A 23,236-nucleotide genomic window follows, 5' to 3' on the forward strand; every position below is an offset into this window, starting at 1 on the left:
GCTGCCATTGCCATCAACAGAAAGAAGCCGGCGCCGAATTCTCCCTCCCTGCTGCTTCTCTTCCCCGAGCCGAGCAACTCTAGCCGTCCGACGTCAATTCTGACGTCGGAGAGGACGTTCTGGGCCAGCCAGGACATTAGAATTGACGTCGGGCAGCCAGAATTGGTCGGCCCGCGGGAAAAGGAGGGTGAATTCGGCGCCGGCCTGTTTCCGATGGCCAGTGGCAGCCTTTCCCCGGCGGTGGTGGCAGCATGGTTGTGGTAGCGGCGGTGGCATAGGGGAGGGAAGGGAGAAAGAAAGAAAGGGGGGGGGGGTGAGCCAGGGAGCCAGAAAGAAAGCAAGGCGGCAGGGTGAAAGAAAGATAAAAAATGGGGCATGGGGAAAGAGAGAGAAAGAAAGGGGGGCATGGAGAGAGAAAGAAAGAAGGGGACAGGATGAAACAAAGAAAAAGTTGGGGAGGGAATGAAGTCTGGAGGAGAGGAAGCATACAGGAGGCTGAAAGAAGGGAAGAAATATTGGATGCACAGTCAGAAGAATAAAGTGCAACCAGAGACTGATGAAATTACCAAACAAAAGTAGGAAAAATGATTTTATTTTCAAATTAGTGATCAAAATGTGTCCGTTTTGAGAATTTATATATGCTGTCTATATTTTGCACTATGGGCCCCTTTTACTAAACTGCAATAGCAGTTTTTAGCGCAGGGAGCATCAAGAGCAGCGTGGGGCATTCAGCGCAGCTCCCTGTGCTAAAAAAATGCTATCGCGGTTTAATAAAAAGGGAGGGGGTATATTTGTCTATTTTTGTATAGTTGTTACTGAGGTGACATTGCATAAAGTCATCTGCCTTGACCTCTTTGAAAATCCGCGGAATATAAATGATAATTAACATATTCTCTGCGTACAATGTGCTTTGTGTTTTTAAAATTTTATTGTTGGTAGATAATTTTGACTTGGCCACGAAGGTAACGGGGAGGGAGGGAGGGAGGGGAGCTGCTGAAAGACATCTAGTAATCCTTGCAGGCTTGACTGCAGGGAATTATTTTTGTAAAATCATGCTTTGTTATGTGACTGGCATTATTTAGACTTTAATTTCTATGAATGAATAGAATGATAATGATATAAATTACTTGCTTCTTTTTATGTGCGTGCGCTGAAGGAAAGTGGAGAGAGAGTGGGCTGAGGACGCTGTAGGGAAATAGGGAAGAGAGAGTGGGGAGAAGACGCTGATTTATAAATTGACAATTGTACAGAATATTGTTTCTTTTTATACTTTAATATAATAAGTTCAATATAAAACAATTCAAGGCTTGTGTGGATGGAATCAGGTGGTTTGTGGGGATGAGGACCGAGCTTATGGGGATTAGTCCAATAAAATGGTATTTTCTTATTTCTCATTATTTGTTTTTTTTTTTTATTTGTTAATTTGTAAAGTGGTGATTGTTATGTATCAGATTTTCAAATTTACATCTACTGTCTTTATATTTTGCACAGTATTAGAGGACATGTATTACTGTTTTTGTGGTGTTGTGGTGTTGCATTGTATGTAAAGTCTGGTTTCTTGGCAGTTCAGTTTAATTTTTGTCTACATATTTCTATTTTTAGTTTGTGATTATTCCATATTGGACGAGGGTGTATCTGTCTGTGTGTATAAAAGGGACAAGGCTTTCTGATAGCATCGACTGTACAGGATCAATTGACTGTGCAGGATCTGGTTTGTTTAGTTTTAATATGTATGTGTTGGTGTTCTAGTGCTCACTGCAGTGTTTAAGATGCTGCCTTTTCCTAGGTACACTCTTGTTGTGCGATATGTAGATTGTTACTAAAAATCATATTTTTCATATAGATGGGGGGGGTGTCAAAAAATGATGGGCCCCGGGTGTCACATATGCTAGGTACGCCACTGCTATTCGGGTCTTTATCTGCCGTCATCTACTATGTTACTATGTATAAACAACCAAATCTGTAAATCCTCTAGCACATTCCACTCCATGTATGTTAACTTGCAATGAAACAACAAGGCAAGCAGTCCACCAAAGAATCCAACATGAAACAAAAGAAGATTGGCAGAAAAATAAGGAGATTAAAATCAGGTTAATTCAAGGTGCTCCCAAGAACCATGCCTGATGCATTTTGCCAAACAAGGCTGGTCAACGCTAACAAAAAATCATGTCTTTCATTCAAACAGAACACAGAAAACACCTTTGCCTAGTATGGAATATGTAATCACAAACTAACCTCTCCCCCTTTTACAAAACTGTAGTATGGTTTTTAGCCACGGCCAGCGCTAAAAAATGCTCTACAGTTTTGTAAAAGGGGGGATAAAATATAAATACGTAGACAAAGTTTAAATAAAACCACCAAGAAGCTGGATTCTGCATACAATGCAACACCACAGAAACAGCGATGTCCCCTAAAGCAAAAAAAAATAAATAAATAGAAATTTTTTTTCTACCTTTGTCTTGTCTGGTTTCTGCTCTCCTCATCTTCTTGTCATTCTCTTCTTTTCATCTTCTGTCCTTCTGTGCCTCTTCCAGAAATTGCCTGCCTCTCTCTTCCATCTCTTCTTCCCCCCCCCCCATTGGTGTGGCATCCATCATCTTCTCTTCCCTCCTCCAATGGTCTGGCATCTCTCTCCTCTCCCACATCCCCATGGTCGGGCATTTCACTCTCTTCTCTCCCTTCCTCCCACTTCCATCAGCATCTGCCCCTTTTCTCTCCCTTCAACCCAATTCCATCCAGTATCCTTCCCCTTATATCTCTCCCCTTCCCCTGCACAACAATTCCATCAGCCCCTTTCTCTCCTTCCACCACCCTTCCATACCACCTTGCCCCCTTTCTCTTCCTCCACCACCCTTCCATCCTCCTTTCTCTCTCTCCCACGGCAATGCCTCTCCCCCGCAGCAACAGCAACGTATCCCGCCAGCAATGGCAATGACCCACCCCCCCCCGTGGCAACAGCCCCACCCCGCAGCAACGGCAACGGGCCCCCCCCACAGTAACAGCAATGGGCCCCCACCCTCAGCAACAGCAACACGAACGCGGCCAAATGTGCTACAGGAAAGTTCAGCGACGACTGCTTTTGCCAGTCCAGCCCCCTCCGACATCAGTTCTTCCAGAGCAAGTAAGTGATGTCGGAGGGGGCTGGATCAGCAGAAGCAGTCATCGCGGGACCTTCCAGTAACACATCCGGCCACATTGCCATTGCTGCGGGTGGTCCGTTGCGGGTTACTGCGTGGGGAGGCCCCGTTGCCGTTACTGCATGGGAGGACATTGCCGTTACTGCGGGGGGGGGGGGCCATTGCCGTTGAAAAATAGCAAGGTGAGTCGCACTCCTTCAGTGGGCCCCCCCTTAGAGTTTCGGGCCCTAGGCACATGCTTACTTGGCCTAGTGATTAATCCGGCCCTGCATGTTATCTGCCTAGCAGGGAATATCACCATGTAGGGGCATAATTACTAACACGGACTACTGTTAGAACATGTTATTTTACTGTTTACCTGTTATTAGTAACTAGGTTTTATTGCATAAAATGGGACCTGCAGTAAAATAGCATGAGTTTAGTGTTAAAATAACACATGTTAACTGTAGCCCCTGTTAGTAACCATGTTCCTTATATAGATAATTTGTTGCCTAGCCCCAGAGCACACTTAACCCTGCCTCCAGCAAAACACATGCATTTGACAATTTAGCAACTTAAATGGCCCAAAATTATTTGTTCTACAGGCTAGCAATTTTAGTTGAAAACACTATAGTGCTTTTGAAAACTGACCTCTGCACTTAATGCAACTACACTGGAAGGAAAGAAGTTGATTTGCTATTTAGCACTACCTTTGTTAATGAGCCATTATTTCCATTTTTCAAGAAGGCTTTTGAAAGTTTATAAATGGAAATATGTGGGGGAGAAAATAAGTCAGAGAGGGAAGTGAACTTCAGTGTTAACGTCTACTGTTAATTTTATTATAGCTCTCTAAGACCTTCAGTTTAGCTCTTAGTCAAGCTAAGACTCTCCAATATGTAGGCGCTTGGTTTTACACACTGAACATGGTAAGCACTTACAATCTGTGTTAATTGGAGAGGAGAATTTGGTTTTATTCATGGATGGTTTTCACTCTCTACAATTAAAACAGGATTTTTTTGCCTGTAAAACATTTTAACAACGTTTCAAAGTAGTTCTAACGGAGTGCCTTTCGGGCTTTTTTTATGATGTTGGGCTCTTCCAGGTCCTTAGGTAGTCTACTTCTCTTATGCTTAGAAGAATTCTCAGGCTGATCCATTTTTTCAGGAGTAATAGGTTTACTGGGATTGCCAGGTTTACTAAACCCATCCACTTTCAAAGCGAGTTTGGGATTCTCAGCCTTTTTTAGTCCTGCAGTTTCAGCAATTTTGATAGCCTCTGCTGTTCTCCCAGAATGTGCCACTTTTCGACTTTCTGATGTCTTAGGCAGTGTAATTTTCAAATTCTCTACTGGTCTTCCAGACTCTGCAGCTTTTAGAGGTTCTTCTGGTCTTTTAGTTCCTAAGGTGTTCATAGCTTCTATTGGTCTTCCAGACTCTGCAGCTTTTAGGGTTTCTTCTGGTCTCTTAGTTCCTAAGGTGGTCATAGCCTCTATTGGTCTCCCAAGATCTGCAGCTTTTAGAGGCTCTTCTGGTTTCTTGGTTACTACAGTGTTCATAGCCTCTATTAGTCTCCCAGACTCTGCAGCTTTTAGGGTTTCTTCTAGTCTCTTAAAGTCTACAGTTTTTATTGCTTCTTCTGATCTCCCAGAATCCGTGGATTTTAGAGCTCCCTCCGATCTCTTAATCTCTGCAGTCATCATTGCCTCTTCTGGTCTCCCAGACTCTGTAGTTTTTATAGCGTCTTCTGGTTTTCTACTCTCTACAGTTTCTATAGCATTTACTGTGGTTTTTAAAACATCATCTGGTTTCTTAGTCTCTGCAGTTTCCATAGCCTCTACTGGTTGCTTAGAATTTGCAGCTTTTAGAGTTTCTTCTGGTCCATTAGCCCCTGCAGGTTCCATAGTCTCTTTTGATCTCTCAGGCTGTGCAGCTGTCATAGCTTCCTCTGCTTTCTCAGACTCTCCAATCTGCATAGCCTGCTCCAGGTTCTCAGATTCTGCAGCGTTCATGGTCTCATCTGGTTTCTTAGAATCTGCAGAGTTCACGGGCATTTCTGATTGTTCAGACACTAGAAGTGGCTTAAGTTCTTCAGGTTTCTTAGATTCTTCAGTTTCAGTATTTCTCATGAATACAGGCATGTAGTATCCATCTCCTTCATTTGGTGTCCAGATCCTTATTGGGCAGTCAAATTTAGAGGGTTGATTCAGTGCTTGCTCATCAAAACAGTCACAGATTTTCTTATGTTCTCCAGTACTATAAGCTGAAACAAATTCTGATCGAATTCTGATGAGACACATCAGATTTGGGTTTGACATTGGTCCCTAAGAGATAAATAAATAATAGATTAAAAACACTGCTTAAGTATAAGCAAACAAATGCAGAACATCTAAATCACTCAAAACAGGCTATGAAAAAAATTAAAGAAGCAGTATTACCTTCCATTTAATACCTACTATATTTATACTACTTCAGTCATTCAATTTCACAAAATGATTTTCATTTCATCATTGCTGATAGGGATTTAAACATCGAGTCTTGGACTGCAAGAGAAAGGGAGTTAGAAGATGACAATGGCATTAGAAAGGGGATAAAACTTGAAACAGCGTTTATTCAAAACATGAGTCATATCGGTTGAAGAATCCCCTCTCCGATTTTGATTCATTAAAGCTGCTGTGGTGAAAATTGAAGATAAGTTTGAAACTATTAACTTTCTAAGATTTTTGATAGATTGCGTACATTTGGGATTTCAGGAACAGTACTCAAATGGTTTAATTTGTTCCTAAGTAATAGGAGTTTTTATGTGACTGGTGGAAGTGACTGCTCAGATTTTTTTCTACTTGAAATGTGGAGTGCCTCAAGGTTCCTTCTTCTCCTTTAATTTGTTCATGGTCTCAATTGGTAAATTACTTTTGCATGTTGGAGTACAGTATCGCATATATGCTGACAATGTACAGTTTTTCTTTGAGTTTCCAGCTGACAGTGTTTAGGGCTTTCGATTGTTGAAATCTTAAGACCTGGATGACTACAAATTGTCTTTGTTTGAATGTTTTGAAAACAAAAATTCTGTAGCTTTCACCATCTAGGATTATAGATGCCCCACCTAGTTTTGTGTATGATGGGGTGTTGATTCCAATACATCAGGAGATTAAAACTTTGTGGGTCTTGTTGGACTCCTCTTTACAATTTCGTGGTCACATTTCATCAGTGGTGAAGAGAATGATTTTTAAGATCCGCCCGAGATTGCAGGATTTGCTTTCTCCATCCAACTTCCATCAAGTTATACAACATTTTGTCTTACCACATTTAGATTATTGTAATGTCCTTTTATGTGGGCTTCTTAAGAAGTCATTGAGAGCACTGCAGGTGGTACAGAATGCTGCGGCGACAGTAATTGGTGGTATTCCTTGTAATGTACATGTCTCCCCGTTGCTTACTGAGCTTCACTGGCTTCCAGTGGTTTGGAGAATTTAATTTAAGATCTTGATATTAGTGTACGAAGGTAGTGGCTTCTTTATTGGAGTTATATGTGTCATCTCATTCTCTGAGGTCTCAATCCAAGCAACTATTTGTCAATCCTTCTGTACTAAACTAAACCTTAAGATTATATACCGCATCTTCTCTATAAATATGGAGCTCGACAATCGTTCTTGTGTTTTTGGTGTGGTAGGTCCACAATTATGGAACACCCTTCGTCAGATCTCCTCTTGTATGCTATTTCGCAAGTGTTTGAAGGCTTATTTTTTTTTTTCAAAAGACTTGAGAACTTCTGATAGGAATTGTTTTACCATTTCATTACCGTATTAGTTTATAGAAGGATTTTTTTCTTTTTTCTTCTTCTTCTTTTGTGTGGTGTCGAGTCATTTTTAGAATGTTAGGGTATGTCTGTGTTTAAATTATTTATGAGTGTCATTTTGTAATCCGCATAGAATTTTTGATATGCAGGATATAAGTGTTTTAAATAAATAAATATTTATATTGAGACCAGTGATAACTGGTAAGGGTGGCATTGCTGAGGTCTCTGAAGAAATGAAAAACTTTTTGTGAACTTTAATTGATTGAAGTAGTATAAATTTACTGGGTATTTATTGGAGCATCTAAATTAGCCACAAGTAAAGTAGCCTGCTAAAGATCTAGCTAAGGTTTTTTCCCCATAGAGAGAAACCTTTGTGAATCATGTCCTAATGTCATCAGCACATGGGCCCTGATAAATGGCGCCTAGCAGCTAGAAGTTGCTCAGCGTGGTTGTCAATCACTAGGCGCCATTTGTAGAATTGTGCCTAGTGGCGCTTAACTCAAATTAGGCATCATAATGTTAGGCACTGGTATATTAGGGCAGGATTTTCTCGGTGTAATTTACCAGTGCATAACATCAATGCCTACCACAACTCTATCAGCAAACTCCACTCCTAACCATGCCTACTTTTTGAATAGGTGTCAGTAGGCACATCAGTGTAGAAGCCTACACGGCACCTACCGAGTTAGGCTCCTACCCCAAAATTATTATTTTTTTTGTTTCTTAATTGTTTTTTAATGGCTCTGCTCAATTAGCAGCGCCAATTGAAGCAATTAAAAAAAAAAATTAAGTTACGTGCCTAGATTGGCTAGGCATGCAGATCTAGGCCCCTAAAGGTAAGCACTTTTTATAGCATCAGGGCCTGGAAATATGCATTTTAAAAGGCATTTTTTGTATCGCTTCTCAGCCTTATGGCAGAGATCAAGGGCTCCTTTTACGAAGGTGCGCTAGGGTTTTTAGCGCATGCACAAAATTACTGCGCACTATAGTGCGCGGTAGCTGAAAATCTACCGCCTCCTATAAAGGAGGCGGTAGTGGCTAGCGCGCTCGGGAATTTAATATGCGCTATTGCGCACGTCAAGGCCCTAGCACACCTTTGTAAAAGGAGCCCCAAGTGTAGTAACAACATTTTTTTGTGGGCAGGGTAGTGCTTTATCCTCAGAAACGGCTTCTGCCTTATGGTATCTGTCTAACATTGGGGTAATATTAAAAACTTTTTTTTATATGTACATAAAAGGCCTTATATAAATTGATCCCTATGCACAAGTATAGGCTTTGACAAGTAGGCACATATTTGTATGTGACCTTTATGTAGGCTTGTTCAGGAATGTAGTGTGGACAGAGGCACAAACTTATACATGTAGCTTATTTAAAATATGCATTGTAAGCTCTTTTGAGTAGGGACTATCTCTTACATGTTAATGTACAGCACTGCGTGCATCTGGTAGCGCTATAGAAATTATAAGTACTTGATCATGGTGGAGTGTGGATTAAAATGAATATTACTGACCAAGAAGATAATAGACCTGTGTGGAGATTTGATAATACATTGCTGACAGAACCAAATTTTATAGAGGAAATACAGTTGAAAATAAATGATTATTTTCAAATTAATAATGTAAAAGATATCTCTATAGAAACATTGTGGGATGCTTTTAAGGCAACCATGAGAGATCAAAATATTTCTTTTTCGGAATACATTAAAAAGCAAATTAAAAAACAATTTTATAACTTGGAACAAGATATAAAGATACAGTGGTACCTCGGTTTACAAGTGCACCGGTTTGCGAGTGTTTTGCAAGACGAGCAAAACATTTGCAAACTTGGTGCCTCGTAAACCGGGCTTGCCTCGCTGTACGAGCGCCCCCCCCCCCCCGCGAACCGGCACCTTCCCCCCCGCGATCTGGCACCCCCCACGCCGCCATCGGGCACCCCCCACGCCGCAACCTGAGATCCCCCAACCCACCCGAACCCTCTTCTTACTTCCAGTGTAGCCTCCGCATTGGCACCGGCACCAGCATGTCCTGTGCGTTGGTGCCAGTGCCCGAAAATCTGCTTCCTGTGCCGGGCCTTGAGCATGCGGGGGGGGGCGGTCATTGGGGGGGGTTTGTGTTGAGGGTAGCAGGGCCTGGGATCCCTCCTGCCCATACTGTAGTGGGGGGTGGGGGTCCGCCTGGGCAGGAGGGGTTGGGTTCCCTCCTGCCCGATCTTGTAGGGGGTGGGAGGTGAGAGGCCAGGAGGGCTTGGGCTCCCTCCTGGCCTGATTGGACTCGGGGGGGGGGGGGTTGGGGATCGTGGGGCAGGAGGGCTTGGGTTCCCTCCTGCCCTGAACGTAATCAGAGGGGGTAGGGGATCGCGGGGCAGGAGGGCTTGGGCTCCCTCTTGCCCCAATGTTGTTGGGGGGGGGTGATGTATCGCGGCAGGAGAGATGCCTCATCTCCCCTACCGCGATGCCATCACTCCTCTACCCAAACTGCACAACCCGCGGCAGGAGAAATAGGGCGTCTCTCCTGCCGCGGGTCGCAGCAGTTCGGGTAGAGGAGTGATGGCATCGCGGTAGGGGAGATGAGGCATCTCTCCTGCCACGATCATTGCTGCAGGTTGCTGGGGCTGCTGAGCTGATCGCAGCAGCCACAATCAGCTCAGCAGCCCCTTTTTCGGCACTTAGACCTGTTTTGACTTCGTCTAAGTCAAAACGTATAAATGCCGACTAGGCAACCTGCCTAAAGTTTTGATTATACCTGCTGCACACCTAGGTCTAGGTCGGTCCACCTCCCACCCAAAGCCCGCCCTTTCCCCTCCTCTAAAAATGCCTCTTTTATCTCTGTGCGTTTAGAAGCAGGGGAAAAGCTAAGCTGGTTTTAGATACGTCTAAAACCAGCTTTGATTATGGGTACTTGGATGATCAGGCTTTTTGATCGTCCAAGTAGCCATTTAGGCCACTTTTTTTTTATTTTTTATTATGAACCCCTTAATCTCCAAAAGAAACCTCCAGACCTTCCTCCAAGAGAGTCCTCTTTCACCTTCCATCAGAAAGCTATCCTTTAACAAGAATTCTTAGCCCTCCTCCTGCACAATGCCATAGAAGAAGTTCCTTTACAGGAAGAGGGCCGAGAGTTCTACTCAAAGTATTTCCTCGTATCAAAAATGACTGGAGACTTCCATCCAATCCTGGACCTCCGTGTTCTCAACAAATACATGGTGAAAGAAATTTCAAATGGTCTCTCTGGGAAATGCTTTCCAGATCTCAAAGAATCCTACACACTTATTCCCATCCTCCCTGCTTACAGAAAATATCTTTGTTTTCAAGTGGGAACATGCCATTTCCAGTAAAGATTGCTTCCATTTGGTCTGGCATGAGCACCCAGAGTGTCCACAAAATGCTTAGTTGTAGTAGCAACAACTTTCCGCTCATACAACTTTCATATGTCCCCTTATCTAGATAACTGGATGATCAAAGCCTCATTCCCTCAACAAGCTCACCAGATCATACATTAATATAAGAACATAAGAATTTCCATACTGGGACAGACCAAAGGTCCATCAAGCCCAGTATCCTGTTTCCCAACAGTGGCCAACTCAGGTCCCAAGTACCTAACTAGATCCTAAGTAGTAAATAGATTTTATGTTGCTTATCCTAGGAATAAGAAGTGGATTTCCCCAAGCCATCTCAATAATTACCTATGGACTACTTTTTCAGGAAATTATCTAAACCTTTATTAAACCCCACTAAGCTAACTGATTTCACCATATTCTCCGGCAATGAATTCCAAAGTTGAATTACACATTGTGTGAAGAATTTTTTCTCCGATTTAAAATCTACTACTTAGTAGCTTTATCTCTGCCCTCCTAGTCCTAGTATTTTTGGAAAGAGTGAAGAAGCGATTCACATTTACCCTTTCTACTCCACTCATTATTTTATAGACCTCTATCATATGACCCCTGAGCTGTCTTTCTCCACACTGAAGAGCCCTAGCCACTTCAGTCTTTCCTCATAGGGAAGTCGTCTCATCCCTTTTATCATTTTTGTAACCCTTCTCTGTTCCTTTTCTAATTCCGCAATATCTTTTTTGAGATACGGCGATCAAAACTGCATACAGTATTCGAAGTACAGCCGTACCATAGAGTCATACAAGAGCATTATAACATTTTCATCTTTGTTTTCAATTCTTTTCTTGATAATTCCTAACATTCAATTTGCTTTTTTAGCAGCCACCGCACATTGAGCTGAGGGTTTCAACGTATCCTCAACAATAACACCTAGATCCTCTTTCTGGGCAGTGACTCCTAACACAGAACCCAGTATCACATAGCTATAGTTTGGGTTCCTATTTCCTACATGCATCACTTTGCACTTGCTCATATTCAATGTCATCTGCCATTTTGATGCCCAGTCTTCCAGTCTCACAAGCTCCTCTTGCAACGTTTCACAATCCTCTTGTGATTTAACAACTTTGTGGTCATCTGCAAATTTAATTATCTCACTAGTTATTCCCATCTCTAGATCATTGATAAATATGTTTAAAAGCAGTGGTCCCAGCACAGACCCCTGGGGAATTTAACCTCTACTAGTTGTAGGAAAATGTTTGATGTTACTAACAGCTGATTGTGAATAATTACCACTTTAGCAGTTGTTTACTGACATTTCAACGAAGGAGGATTTTATGTTGATGAAGTTATTTCCCTCTCTCGTTAGAGAAGGGTTCTTCCCTAATGGGGATCTAAGGCTTTTCCTTCCTTCAACAGCACTGTAAACTACTCTATTGTTTTCACTTTGTTCACAGCTTTAGTTTGGTTATACGAGAAGTCTAGCTGTGTGGGTATTTGCATAGTGATTATTGAACCCCACTATTATCCTTCTCCATTTAAACCCATTCTCTGTTTTCTGTCTTTTAACCAGTTCTCAGTCCATAAAAGGACATTACCTCCTATCCCATGACTTTCTAATTTCCTCAGAAGTCTTTCATGAGGTACTTTGTCAAATGCCAAATAAAAAGAGATTATGTACTTACCCTGATAAGCTCTTTTCCAGTAGATAGGTGAGACATTCTAGAGTGGGGTCTCAAAGTCCCTCCTTGAGGGCCGCAATCCAGTCGGGTTTTCAGGATTTCCCCAATGAATATGCATGAGATCTATGTGCATGCACTGCTTTCAATGCATATTCATTGGGGAAATCCTGAAAACCCGACTGGATTGAGGCCCTCAAGGAGGAACTTTGAGATCCCTGTTCTAGACAAATGGGTTATTTCCCTATAGCCGCGTGCTACTGCAGAAGGAATCCAATCCAGATTTTTCATTCTGCCTTGAGAGCTGCATTCAAGTGCTGAAGATCCTGAATAGGCCTCCAAGCTTCACAGCCTTTCCTTGGCACGAAAAAATATATAGAGTACCTGGCTGTTTGGTTAAGGACAGGCTGGGGAGGGCTTCAATGGCTAGGATGGTTTAGAGGGGCTGGAGCGAGCTTTGATGAAGACTTCAGTAGATGGAACCTAAGCATAGAACCAGGCAGAGCTTTAGGTTCTGGCCCAGCAACAGCTAAGAAGAAGGAAAATTTAAATTAAGCTGTAATTTATTGAGTGAGTAGGGTTGGGCAGACTGGATGGACCATTGGGTCTTTATCTGCCGTCATCTATGTTACTATATTATTATGCCTTAGCCCGAGAGTTTGGGCAGCACTGGCTCTTTAGCTTGAAAATCCAGCAAACGCTGAATGGTGGCTTGAACCTTGAGCACTGTGTCTGGGCGACCTGTAGAAGAGTACATGAACCAATCTGTCAGAGGCCAGGCAAATTCTAGCTTGTAGCCCAACCAAATAATGTCCACGACCCACTGGTCGGATGTAATGCAAATCCAGGAGGAAAGAAATGCTGAGAGCCGGCCTCCTATCTAAAGAGGGGCATCCCTCGGCCTGGCATCATTGCGCCTCTTTGGCAGAGGGTGCAGAATGGGAGGTAGAAGGCTGGGAACGCCTGTATCCAGTATACTGTCGTTGTGAGCATTGTGAAAATCTCTGCTATATGGCACTTGCATTTTGTCAGGATCACTGTGAACCATGAAAATTAGAATGACTAGAACCCCAGGAGGGTCTGGGTCTGCTATCAAGCTGTCTTAGGGCAACGGTCCATCACAGAATCCATACGGTTGTCCAGACATTTGCTAAACAAAAATTGCCCTTGAAAAGGCAGTTTAGCCAAAGTAGCCTGGGAAGTGGAATCACCAGCATACTGATCCAAAGTATCTTGCAGGCAGAGATGGAGAACACTGAAACCTTTGTCAAAACTCGCATAAGGTCATACAATCCATCAGCCATATAATCTGTCCCAATCAAAAGAAGTTGAAGAGGGGAAACCATTGCTTCATTCTCCAGTGTGCGCAGTCGAGACAGGCGCGTGCAACAAATGACATCAACAAAACCGCTTTAATGCCTAAAGCAGCTGCGTCAAAGTTTCCTGAAGACCAAATCCACACAGCGGTCTTGCATATCCTCTAACACAGAGGTGTCAAATGTTGATCCTCGAGGGCCGCAATCCAGTTGGGTTTTTAGGATTTCCCAATGAAAATGCATGAGATCTATTAGCATACAATGAAAGCAGTGCATGCAAATAGATCTCATGCATATTCTTTGGGGAAATCCTGAAAACCCAACTGGATTGTGGCCCTCGAGGACCAACATTTAAACACCCCTGCTCTAACACTACACCCCTTCATTGGGGAGAGAGGTGTGTTTAGTCACCTGTGCTACCACAGAATCCACCCTGGACTGACCCAAAAGACGCTGACACTCCTTTGCCAGGGGATACAAACGTAACATAGCTGATGCCAGGGAAAGGTAGCAAACTGCAAGCACACACCACAAAGCCAGGAGGAAAAAGTGGCTGGAGCCGGCTCAGTAACCAAAGGGAACTCCTGCAAAGGTCCAGCAAAGCCACTGACTTAAATAAGCACAGGACCATGGGATCATTCCCAGGCTCCAAAACTGCAGAAGGATCCAAAGATCCAGCACACAGTACCTGATTTCCCGCTCCGGGAAGCACTGCACCTGCAAAGAAGGGGTCAACAAGCAAGTCATCCACCTTAGGATCCCCCCAGACCAGGGTCAGGCAGCACAAGAACAGCGGCAGGCTGAGTTGAGGATGTGTCCAAAGGAGCAACACCTCTGAGAGACACCACAGAGGCAGATTGGGACTGCGCAGGGGGAAAACACTGGTTCTGAGATTCAGACCACAAAAATTTCATAAATTCAGAAAACATGTCCGGCTCCTGGGGCGTAGAGTCACCCTAAGGTGACTTAAATTTACATTTCTTAGGCTGCGGAGGATCTGCAGCCTGGTGAATTAATTTACCAGCCATGCCAAGCCCTGAAAGCAACGAAGGCCGCCACATCGGGCTAGCTGTTTGGTCACCTGCTTCAGTGGGAGAAAGGCTAAGTTGGATGCTGCCCTCCTCCCCCCCCCCCCCCCCCCCGGCTGTGCCATACAACACATGTCACATATATGCTCCAAAGACACTATATTTGCACAATCCTGGCAAGAATCCACATGATGAGAGCCCAAGGACTGCATCCCAGCAAGTTTTCAGGTGAAATTTGCAGTTTTGAAGAAGCAGGGAGCTGTAGAAAAAAATGATCGCTAAAAATACAAGATGGCAGTCGTCAAAAAATTTGTGCCAAAATCACGATAATTTTCACACTTCCCCAGCTCTAAAAACAGTGATTTTAGGATTTTTCAAGAGAGGGAGAACACAGGGGAACATCAAGAAACAGCCAAACTTCCCCTGTTTCCTCTCACAGGCTGCCAGACTATGTATATTCACTGTGACCTAACAGGATCTGTGCAGTAGCCTGCTTTCAGCTCTCTCACAGTAGCTAGATGAGAAAACTCACTGCCACAATGCTGGGGATAGGCGGAGGCACGAAGACGCAGCCGGCACCCTGCGATACACCGCCAAGCCTCCTAAGGGCACCTAACAGCCTGTGCTCAACCCCTGCTTAAGAGTAAGTGAGACCATGTCAGGGACGGGACGGCCCTGAGCTCCAGAAAAAACTATGCAGGCAGCTAAAAGGTACCCAATAAGATCAGCCTGTCAGCTACAGACCTGTCGGTCTATGAATTCTCAGACAGGCAGAATTTCAAATTCACTCCAAGCAACAAATTACCCAATAAGGGATGAAATTACGTTGAATTAAAAATAATAAAATGGGGAGAGCAGAACAAATACTCCTGCAGGCATGTATGCCGAAGGAAAGAACTGAAGGTGGAGCTAGAGAACCCAGTGAAGTACAGCAGAGGCAGAGTGAAAACTCCAGAGTGGATTCCTTCTGCAGTAGCATGTGGCTATAGAGAAATAACTCATCTGTCTAGGACAGGGGTGTCCAATGTCGGTCCTCGAGGGCCGCAATCCAGTCGGGTTTTCAGGATTTCCCCAATGAATATGCATGAGATCTATTAGCATAAAATGAAAGCAGTGCATGCAAATAGACCTCATGTATATTCATTGGGGAAATCCTGAAAATCCGACTGGACTGCGGCCCTCGAGGACCGACATTGGACACCCCTGGTCTAGGATGTCTCACTTATTGCACTGGAAATAAAATGACTAAAAATATTTTTACATGGGGGCTGTTAAAAAATGATCAGCCCCAGGTGTCATATACTAAGTTCGCCATTGCCCCAGTCCCTTTCAGACTACACCAATCCCCTTTCTAAAGTATCACCATCTGCACCCCCCAGGCATCTACAGGAGGTCTCCCTTATGGATAGTGGTGAAGAAACCGGAGCAATCCATTATTATAATGGCACCATTGAGCTGCCAAATATGTTTTACTTGAGAATTACCTTGCAGGAATTTTTTTGTTCTTCAGAACATTGACAATGTACAGATGACTATTCTTTTTTTTATTTATTTATTTGATTATTCGTTACAATACCTTAATAACAAATATTCATGAATGACCACAGAAATACATATTCCATATAAAGAACAACAAAACATATGAAGCAATTAATCTACCATGTCCTAGTCCACATTATCATTGGTCGCCAGTTTTTAAAAATAAAACAAAACTTCAAATCTATCTGTCTACTATCTAGGGACAGGAAAATGGCATTTATATATATTTATACATCATCCTCCAAAACTAAGAATCAGTGTTAGAAATTAAACTTTCAGCAAAGGTTTCTCTTTAATAAAATCTTCTAACTGGACTGGATCAAAAAACACATATTTGTCACTTCCATACGAAATAAGGCATTTGCATGGAAATTTCAAAAAGAAAGTAGCTCCAACTGCCAAAACCTTGGGCTTTAGCTGAAGGAACTGTTTCCTTTAAACTGAGTTTGTCTAGAGACATCTGGGAAAATTATCACCCGTTGACCACAAAACATCTCTTGTTTTTTCAAAAAATATAATTTTAAAATATCTTGTTTTTCAAACTCTGTCTTGAAGGTCACGAGAAGAGTTGCACGCTTATCTATTATGTCTTTAGATGATTCTAAAAACTGTGATACATTCAAACTATCAGGTGACACTATTTTATCCATTTCACCTTCATCTGCCCTTTCCTTAGAGTCTCTTGAGATGTAATAAAGGTTATCAACCTCAAAGGTCTCCACTTTAGTATAATGTAATATCTCCTTCAAATACATTCTCAAGAGCTCCATCGGGGACAGATAATGTGTGATTTGAAAATTTAACAAACGAAGATTTTTAACCCTGATAGAATTTTCCATTTTTTCTAATTTAGCATATATCATCATACTATCCTTTATATTCGAAACAGCACTAGCTTGTAAGGTACCTACTGCCTGATCTAATTTTTCAAACTTCACAGCTGTTTCTCCAATTTTAATATCTTGCTCTTTAATTTTCACTATTGCATCAGATGAAAATTGACATAAATTCAAAACTGCAGATGACTATTCTAATCTTGTATAATACCATCAATCCTCAGGAATGCTTTAATTACATGTAATTTCCTATTCAATATATATATTAACTCCTCTTTATATAAAAAATGGCATTTAGGTTTTAATGATCAAATATTGTATTATAAATTACTTACTGTAAATTTCGGAGGACGAGTTAGTGCCCAGTATTCTCCTTCATTATCTAAGTATATCATTCCAGACTTACGGAAATTTTCTGGCCACATCCAGGCACCAACCTTTGAAGGAGGAATCTCAGGAGGATTAGTAGGATCAGAGGGAGAATCTGAAACCTTTTCCTGTGATTTGGAATCAGTCTGTGGAAGATACACATACAGAGGACAACTGTAAAAGCCATATTTGCCTGGAAACTAGCATTTTATGCATGGAAATAGACACTTGTAAAATAGTGCATAAAATTATGCATGTACTCATATGCATATAATTATACTCAGACTGAGTGGAGGCGATCCTGGGAGTAGGATTTGGAAAAGGTTTGCAATTATGTCTTACTTTATAAAATATATTTGTATGTACATAAGTTTGTGCATGGTATAAAGCAAATTCATAAATTCCCTAGATTAATTTTTCAAAACCGAAGTATGCACATGCTTTCACTTTGAAAATCTGCCAGTATTGATATAAGGAAAAATATGTGCATACTGCTTACTTATGTGCACAGTTATAAAATTATCACACTTGACTCTGATGCTGGACAGGAGGAGATAGGTGGGATGGAGGCCAGGTTGTCTAAGTTCGAGGCCCAAAAGCATGGGCTTCAGAGCCAGATGTTTGGACTCCAGGTGACCCGTCTGGCACTCCTGGCAAATTTAAATGCGCACTGCTCTGCAGTTGAGGGGCGCTTGGTGTGCCTGGAGGACCACCTGATGTCGGTTGAGGGGAGACTGCATCAAATGCACAATGCTTAGAGCATCTCATGGGGCACCATGAGTTTTCTGTAGAGCGGGGTCCCATTTTGCAGCCCCCCCCCCCCCCCAGTGAGCCTATGTAACCACCCATGCTCCTCCTCTTCATGGCAGGTGCTCCGCTTTGCAGGGGGAGCAGGGGTTGTTTTATCCTACTCCTCCCTGCCTCTCACCTCGCCTTTCCTACCCCGTTTTAAAAGTTTAACTTTTTGTAAATAGTTGTTGCCAATTTTAAATTGTGATTTTTTTAATATAGTTCTATTTTTATCAGTTTCTAAACAAGTGTGTTCTGTATTACTTTCCAATGCAAAGTTAATTCCATGTCCATGTATAACAGGTTTATCACAATGCAGCCTGAGGAGAAAAGGGTTGAGACTCTGAAAATGTGGCCATCTGGAAAGGCAGGCCTCCAGCTCCCTAAAAATTGATCAGGGGAAAAATGCACTACAAGTATGACCTCATCCTTTAAACCTCCACCTACAAAAGGTTATACACTTTCCCCTCTTTATTCGCGGTTCCGACATTCGCAGTTTCACTTATTCACAATTTTTTTTCCACAGCCCTCCCCCCCCCCATGAGAATTGAAAAAAAAAAAAAAAAACGGCCCCGGGACTTGGATCGAGGCGAGGAGGGAGGTGATCGGAGGCAGAGGAGGGCCTCATCACAATAACAGACCGGTTCATCTTCGCGGCGATGTGAGAGAAACAAAGAGCGCCGAGAAGCCGGATCCTGGAGAGAGCGGTCGGAGGCCCGCACAAACCTAAACACATGCATAAAAACAGACTCCAGCCACTCCCCGGCCTTTCCCGACTGTCCGGCCCAGGTCCTATGCACTCAGAGAGGAAAAATCTCCGCTCTCAGCATCCTATAACCCCGGCTATCAACCTCACCGGCAAGCACCTCTTACCTGCATCCTCCCACCACCACCTCTTCGCTCCCCTGGCCCGACACTGAAGTAGGGAAAGAGGAGACCGAAGCACCCGCACTAGCTCCCCCGCAAACACGTAACATGCATGGTGTGAGGCGATTGGAGGCGGAAATCACCAGGTAAGGTCCGGGGGTGGCTCAGAGCCGGCACAAAGTTATTTGCGATTTTTCACACTTCGTGGTCTGGCTTTGCCCCTAACCCCCGCGAATACCGAGGGAGAAGTGTACCATCTTTAAATGGCTTCTTAAGCTCCCCATTTTGTAGAATCAACTTGCAATGCTATGAATAGCAGCAGAGTTGTAGAAATCAGTAAGACTATGGCCAAGATTCACTAAAGTTAGCCATTGTCGCTCACAAACAAATGGACAATCAGAGACTTCCTTAAGCTCTTTTCTAAGGAAGTCCCTGATTGGCTCAGATGCTTCACCACTCCCAAGGGAAGAGCCTGAGGCATCTGAGGCAACCGGGGCCTTTGGCCCCTCCTTGTGCCTCACATGATGCAGCAGGGCAGGGCTTAGGGCTCAGTGACATCACGGAGGAGCCAGAGGTGTTTTGAGTAGCTCCTGCTCCCAACATCAACAATACGGGGGAGGGGGGCCTGGAGGGGGAGGTATTTGCCGGCATGAGGGAGTGGGCATTCCTCCTGCCATTCTTTGGGGGGTTCGGGGGGATGGTGGCAGAGGGGGGGGGCTTTTTTAATGGGACAGATGGTGCATGTTTTATTTGCGCTGAACATCTATTCCATTTAAAAAAAAGCTTGATATGGTCATCCATAAAAATTGGTACTTTTAATAGATCTACACTTGGTATTGGGTTGGGGGGAGGGGGTATTGGTTTGAGTTGCATTTAGTATTGTAAAACTGATGATGGTTGCTTTATTAGACTTCCATTGATGCTCTTCAGTTTATGAACCAATTGTGTACAGTTTGTATTCTTTCTGATTGTATTTCACTTATCAATAAAAATTGTTTGAACATTTTAAAAAAAAGCAGAATCCCTGTCACTAGTGTTAGGGCTCTGCGCATGTCTCAATCGTTCACTGAACGATTGAGTCTATGGGTTGGCATTCAAATGATTTGCACCTCCATGTAAATCATTTGCATGCAAACTTGATAGTGAATCAATCGCTGTTGGAAAATCAGCCAGAGAATTAGCCAACAGCGATTAGAGTCCCTATTGTTAGTGAATCTAGCCCTATGTGCCTGTGTACTCAGTGATGCAGCAAGAGTGAGCAGCGCCCTTCCCCTTCTCTTTTGAACTTCAAGGCAGACAGCCATCTAAACTTACTGCCTGGGTCAGCTTTGGGCCTTTCTCTCACATCACTTCCTTCCTGCAAGTGATATCAGAGAACATTGAAGACAACGCAGGCAGCCAGTTGATGGCTGTTTGCAACTAAGTTCAAAAGCTACGGGGGCATGGACATGTGCACTACAGGGGGGAGGTTTGGGAATGGGGGCAGAGAGGAAGGGTGCCAGCACGCCAAAGAAGATGACACCCAGGGCAGGCCACCTCCCTCCCTGACTACACCAGTATGTGTATTAACTCTCTAAATAGTTTACCATCTGTTAGCTTACGCCACAGCACATGCTTCAACACAAAAATCCTTACTCTTCTGTTACTGTGCCTTTCTTTTTAATGCAATAAGAGCAGCCTATGACAGGGGTCATTATACTTTCTCTAGGCTAGATTGACTTTTCCTACTTCCACATAGGGCCAAGGCTGCAGCCTACTCTGACCTCAATAGAGTGTAATACTAAAAAAACTCAAGCAGCAACTACTACAATAACTTGTGTTAGATCATAAATAATCAAAAACATCTCCACAAGTTTACTTCTATACCATAAATTAAATAAATAAATCTGCAAAAAGTTCTAATAAAGTGCACAAAGTGCTTTCAAGGTGCTATAACAATATTATAAAGTGCTCAGTCACCAACCAAAAAGTGCAGCAGTACCATTAAATGTACCAGTGCTGGTTGTAATGAGGGACCATCATCGCACTACAGAGTCCCTCTTGCTGCCGTCCAAAAAACAATAAATATACTATATGCTGTAATGTATCATTGAAAACTTTTGCTTTCTTAACTTATCTGATTAAAGCAGAAAAACCTCAGGATTGGAGGCAGATCAAGAGCGGTGGTGCAAACGTTGAAATCATTTCATTTAATTTAAAGAGATGTAAACGCACTAAACAACCCCCGTGTTCGATTAAAAGCTGGCCTCCTTTCGACTCGAGTTTCGCAACAGTGTCGTCAGGAAGGGGGTATTATGCGGCCAAAGGACCCACTGAAAGTAAACTTGTGGAGATGTTTTTTGATTATTTATGCTCAACAGAGTGTACACAAGGTCACACTAGTGACCTTTGAATTCCCTAGGCAAATGTATCACACTTTACTGCTGGTCCCAGAGATTGTCAGACAGCTCTACATAGCAGCTCATTGAAGACCACAGACCTGGATAGATGGAGGCTTACTTTTTTTTAGTTATAACTTTCTGCCTACAGGAAACTTGTATAGCTCAAATATGTGAAACTTATAACCACTCATATCCATAAACACTGTATGATGGGGGGGAGAGGAAGGAAGAGAGATAGAATATGGAAGCAATCACCCACATCTACATATTCAAACTTCTTTTCACTCTTATTTGGACTTGTCAATGTCGCCACCTGGCCTCACTAAACAGCTTAGCTGTGTACAACATTTTAAAACATTTAAATCAGATGCTCTTGCAACACATGCTCCTCTTTGCTAAAGGTCACCTCTACCAGGACAGCCTAGCATTTCACAAATAGCCAAAAAAAAAACAGGCAAAAAACATATGCACACTTCCTGAGTCTAAATATATTAACTTAAGATGACTCAGGTTTCTTTTTTAAGTTTTTTTTTATTTGTAATAAATACCAGCTAGCCAGCAGTCATAACAACAATTTTAATGTTGGAGGAAATCTTTTCAAATGCAATGGCTGTTTATGCTCCACAACACGTGCTGTTCTTAAAGAGGTGACCTAGAGAAAGAATTGCAAAACAAAAAGAACTGTGAATTATCTTTGAAACGTCAAATATATGCAAACACACTTCACCACACTACCTACATAGGTGAGGCTAATTGAGAGTTAAGATCTGGTGTGTGTATAGCCAAAGCTGCCTCTAATTAGGCTCAGCTACACAATAGTGATAAGTAGATTAATAATAATAATAACTTTATTCTTATATACCGCCAACAATCTTGCGACTTCTAGGCGGTTTACAATAAAGAGAAGTGGTTTACAATAAAGAGAAACTGTAAATACAATAAAGAGAGACTGTACATACAGCGAATTAACGGGTATAGCATTGTACATCTGGTAATTCCAACATTAATAATATTAACAACAGTTTGTGTGCTGCAGGACCAGGAAGTGCCATGCTGCTAACACAAAATTTAGAAATATTCCATGAATTGAATGGTGTGTTCATGGTTAGTGATTAGGGTTGGGGTTTACAATTTACAGGGTCGGGTATGTGGTGGTATTATGAGGGGGGCTGATGTTCTGGTTTGCTACCTAGGTATTTCAAGAACAGGTAGGTTTTTAGGTGTTTCCTGAATTCGCCATAGTTTCCTGAATTCGCCTTTACTCCCCCACCCACCACACTATTATAGTAGATGTGACTTACCACAAAGCTCTGCAAGCTTTTTGGCTCATGGAAAATTGTGCCTACATCCAAACTTCTCTTCATATATCACAAATCAAGAAGGTACTATACTTCTCCCACTGCCTTCACAAAAAAGCCCTCCCCCACCTCTTTTTCCTTAATCACATACACCCACTACAGCTGATACACACCATTAATACCTCTTAACCTAACAATCACAGCCTTCCTTGGAGCTGCAATAACTATATGAGTGTGCCAATATTAATCATCTTACCTTCATCACAGAGATCTCTTTTGCCTCCCCATTCTGGTTCCAGCTGTAGCTTACATCTTCTAATTACAGACTTGCCCTGTAGGTCTCAGTAAACTTTCAAACATCCTTAATAATAAAGCCCTTACCGCACATGTGCAGTAGAAAATCTGTGATCCCTGTGTCCGTGAGATCTGATTCCGTGCCGAATTCGATTTCTGACGCATGGGGCGCTTGCGGCGCATGCGGGTGGAGTCTGGCGGTTTGATTTGCTGATGTCTCTTCCAGCCTAGGGCTTTCCTCGCTGCCGGGTCCTGCTCCTGCCTTCGCCCCAAAAGAAAGTAGGACCGAAGCAAGCAGGAGCAGCGACCTACCGCTGTGTGAGACCCGGGAGGAGAGGGGGAGATGAGAAATGCTACTGATGGCTGGACTACTACAGGACAGGGGGAGCAGGGAAGGGGTGCTGCTGGACAGGGGGGAGGGAAAAGGAAAGGAAAAGGGCTACTGCTGGACAGGGAGAACAGAATGGGTGCTGCTGGATAGAGGGGGAGGTAAAAGGAAGGGAAAAGGGCTACTGCAGGACAGGGGGAGCAGGCAAGGGGTGCTGCTGCTGCACAGGGAAGTGGGAGAGGGAGAGGGAAATGGGGCCAGGGAGCAAACTTGCTAT

The 23,236-nt window shown here is 43.0% G+C and overlaps 1 protein-coding gene across 1 annotated transcript; it reads right to left on the minus strand.

Moving 5' to 3' along the window:
• Positions 1-4,100: 4,100 nt before the first annotated feature.
• LOC117356590 (myosin light chain kinase, smooth muscle-like) lies at positions 4,101-22,458 on the minus strand. Its single transcript, XM_033936005.1, has 3 exons — positions 22,341-22,458; positions 16,969-17,148; positions 4,101-5,436 (listed from the first exon to the last, which is right to left on the minus strand). The coding sequence occupies exons 1-3, from the start codon at positions 22,401-22,403 to the stop codon at positions 4,171-4,173; spliced, it is 1,509 nt and encodes a 502-aa protein (XP_033791896.1). The 5' UTR covers positions 22,404-22,458; the 3' UTR covers positions 4,101-4,170.
• Between the last annotated feature and the right edge of the window lie 778 nt (positions 22,459-23,236).

The sequence above is a fragment of the Geotrypetes seraphini genome, chromosome 3 (genome assembly GCF_902459505.1).
Source record: "Geotrypetes seraphini chromosome 3, aGeoSer1.1, whole genome shotgun sequence".
Lineage (NCBI taxonomy): Eukaryota > Metazoa > Chordata > Amphibia > Gymnophiona > Dermophiidae > Geotrypetes > Geotrypetes seraphini.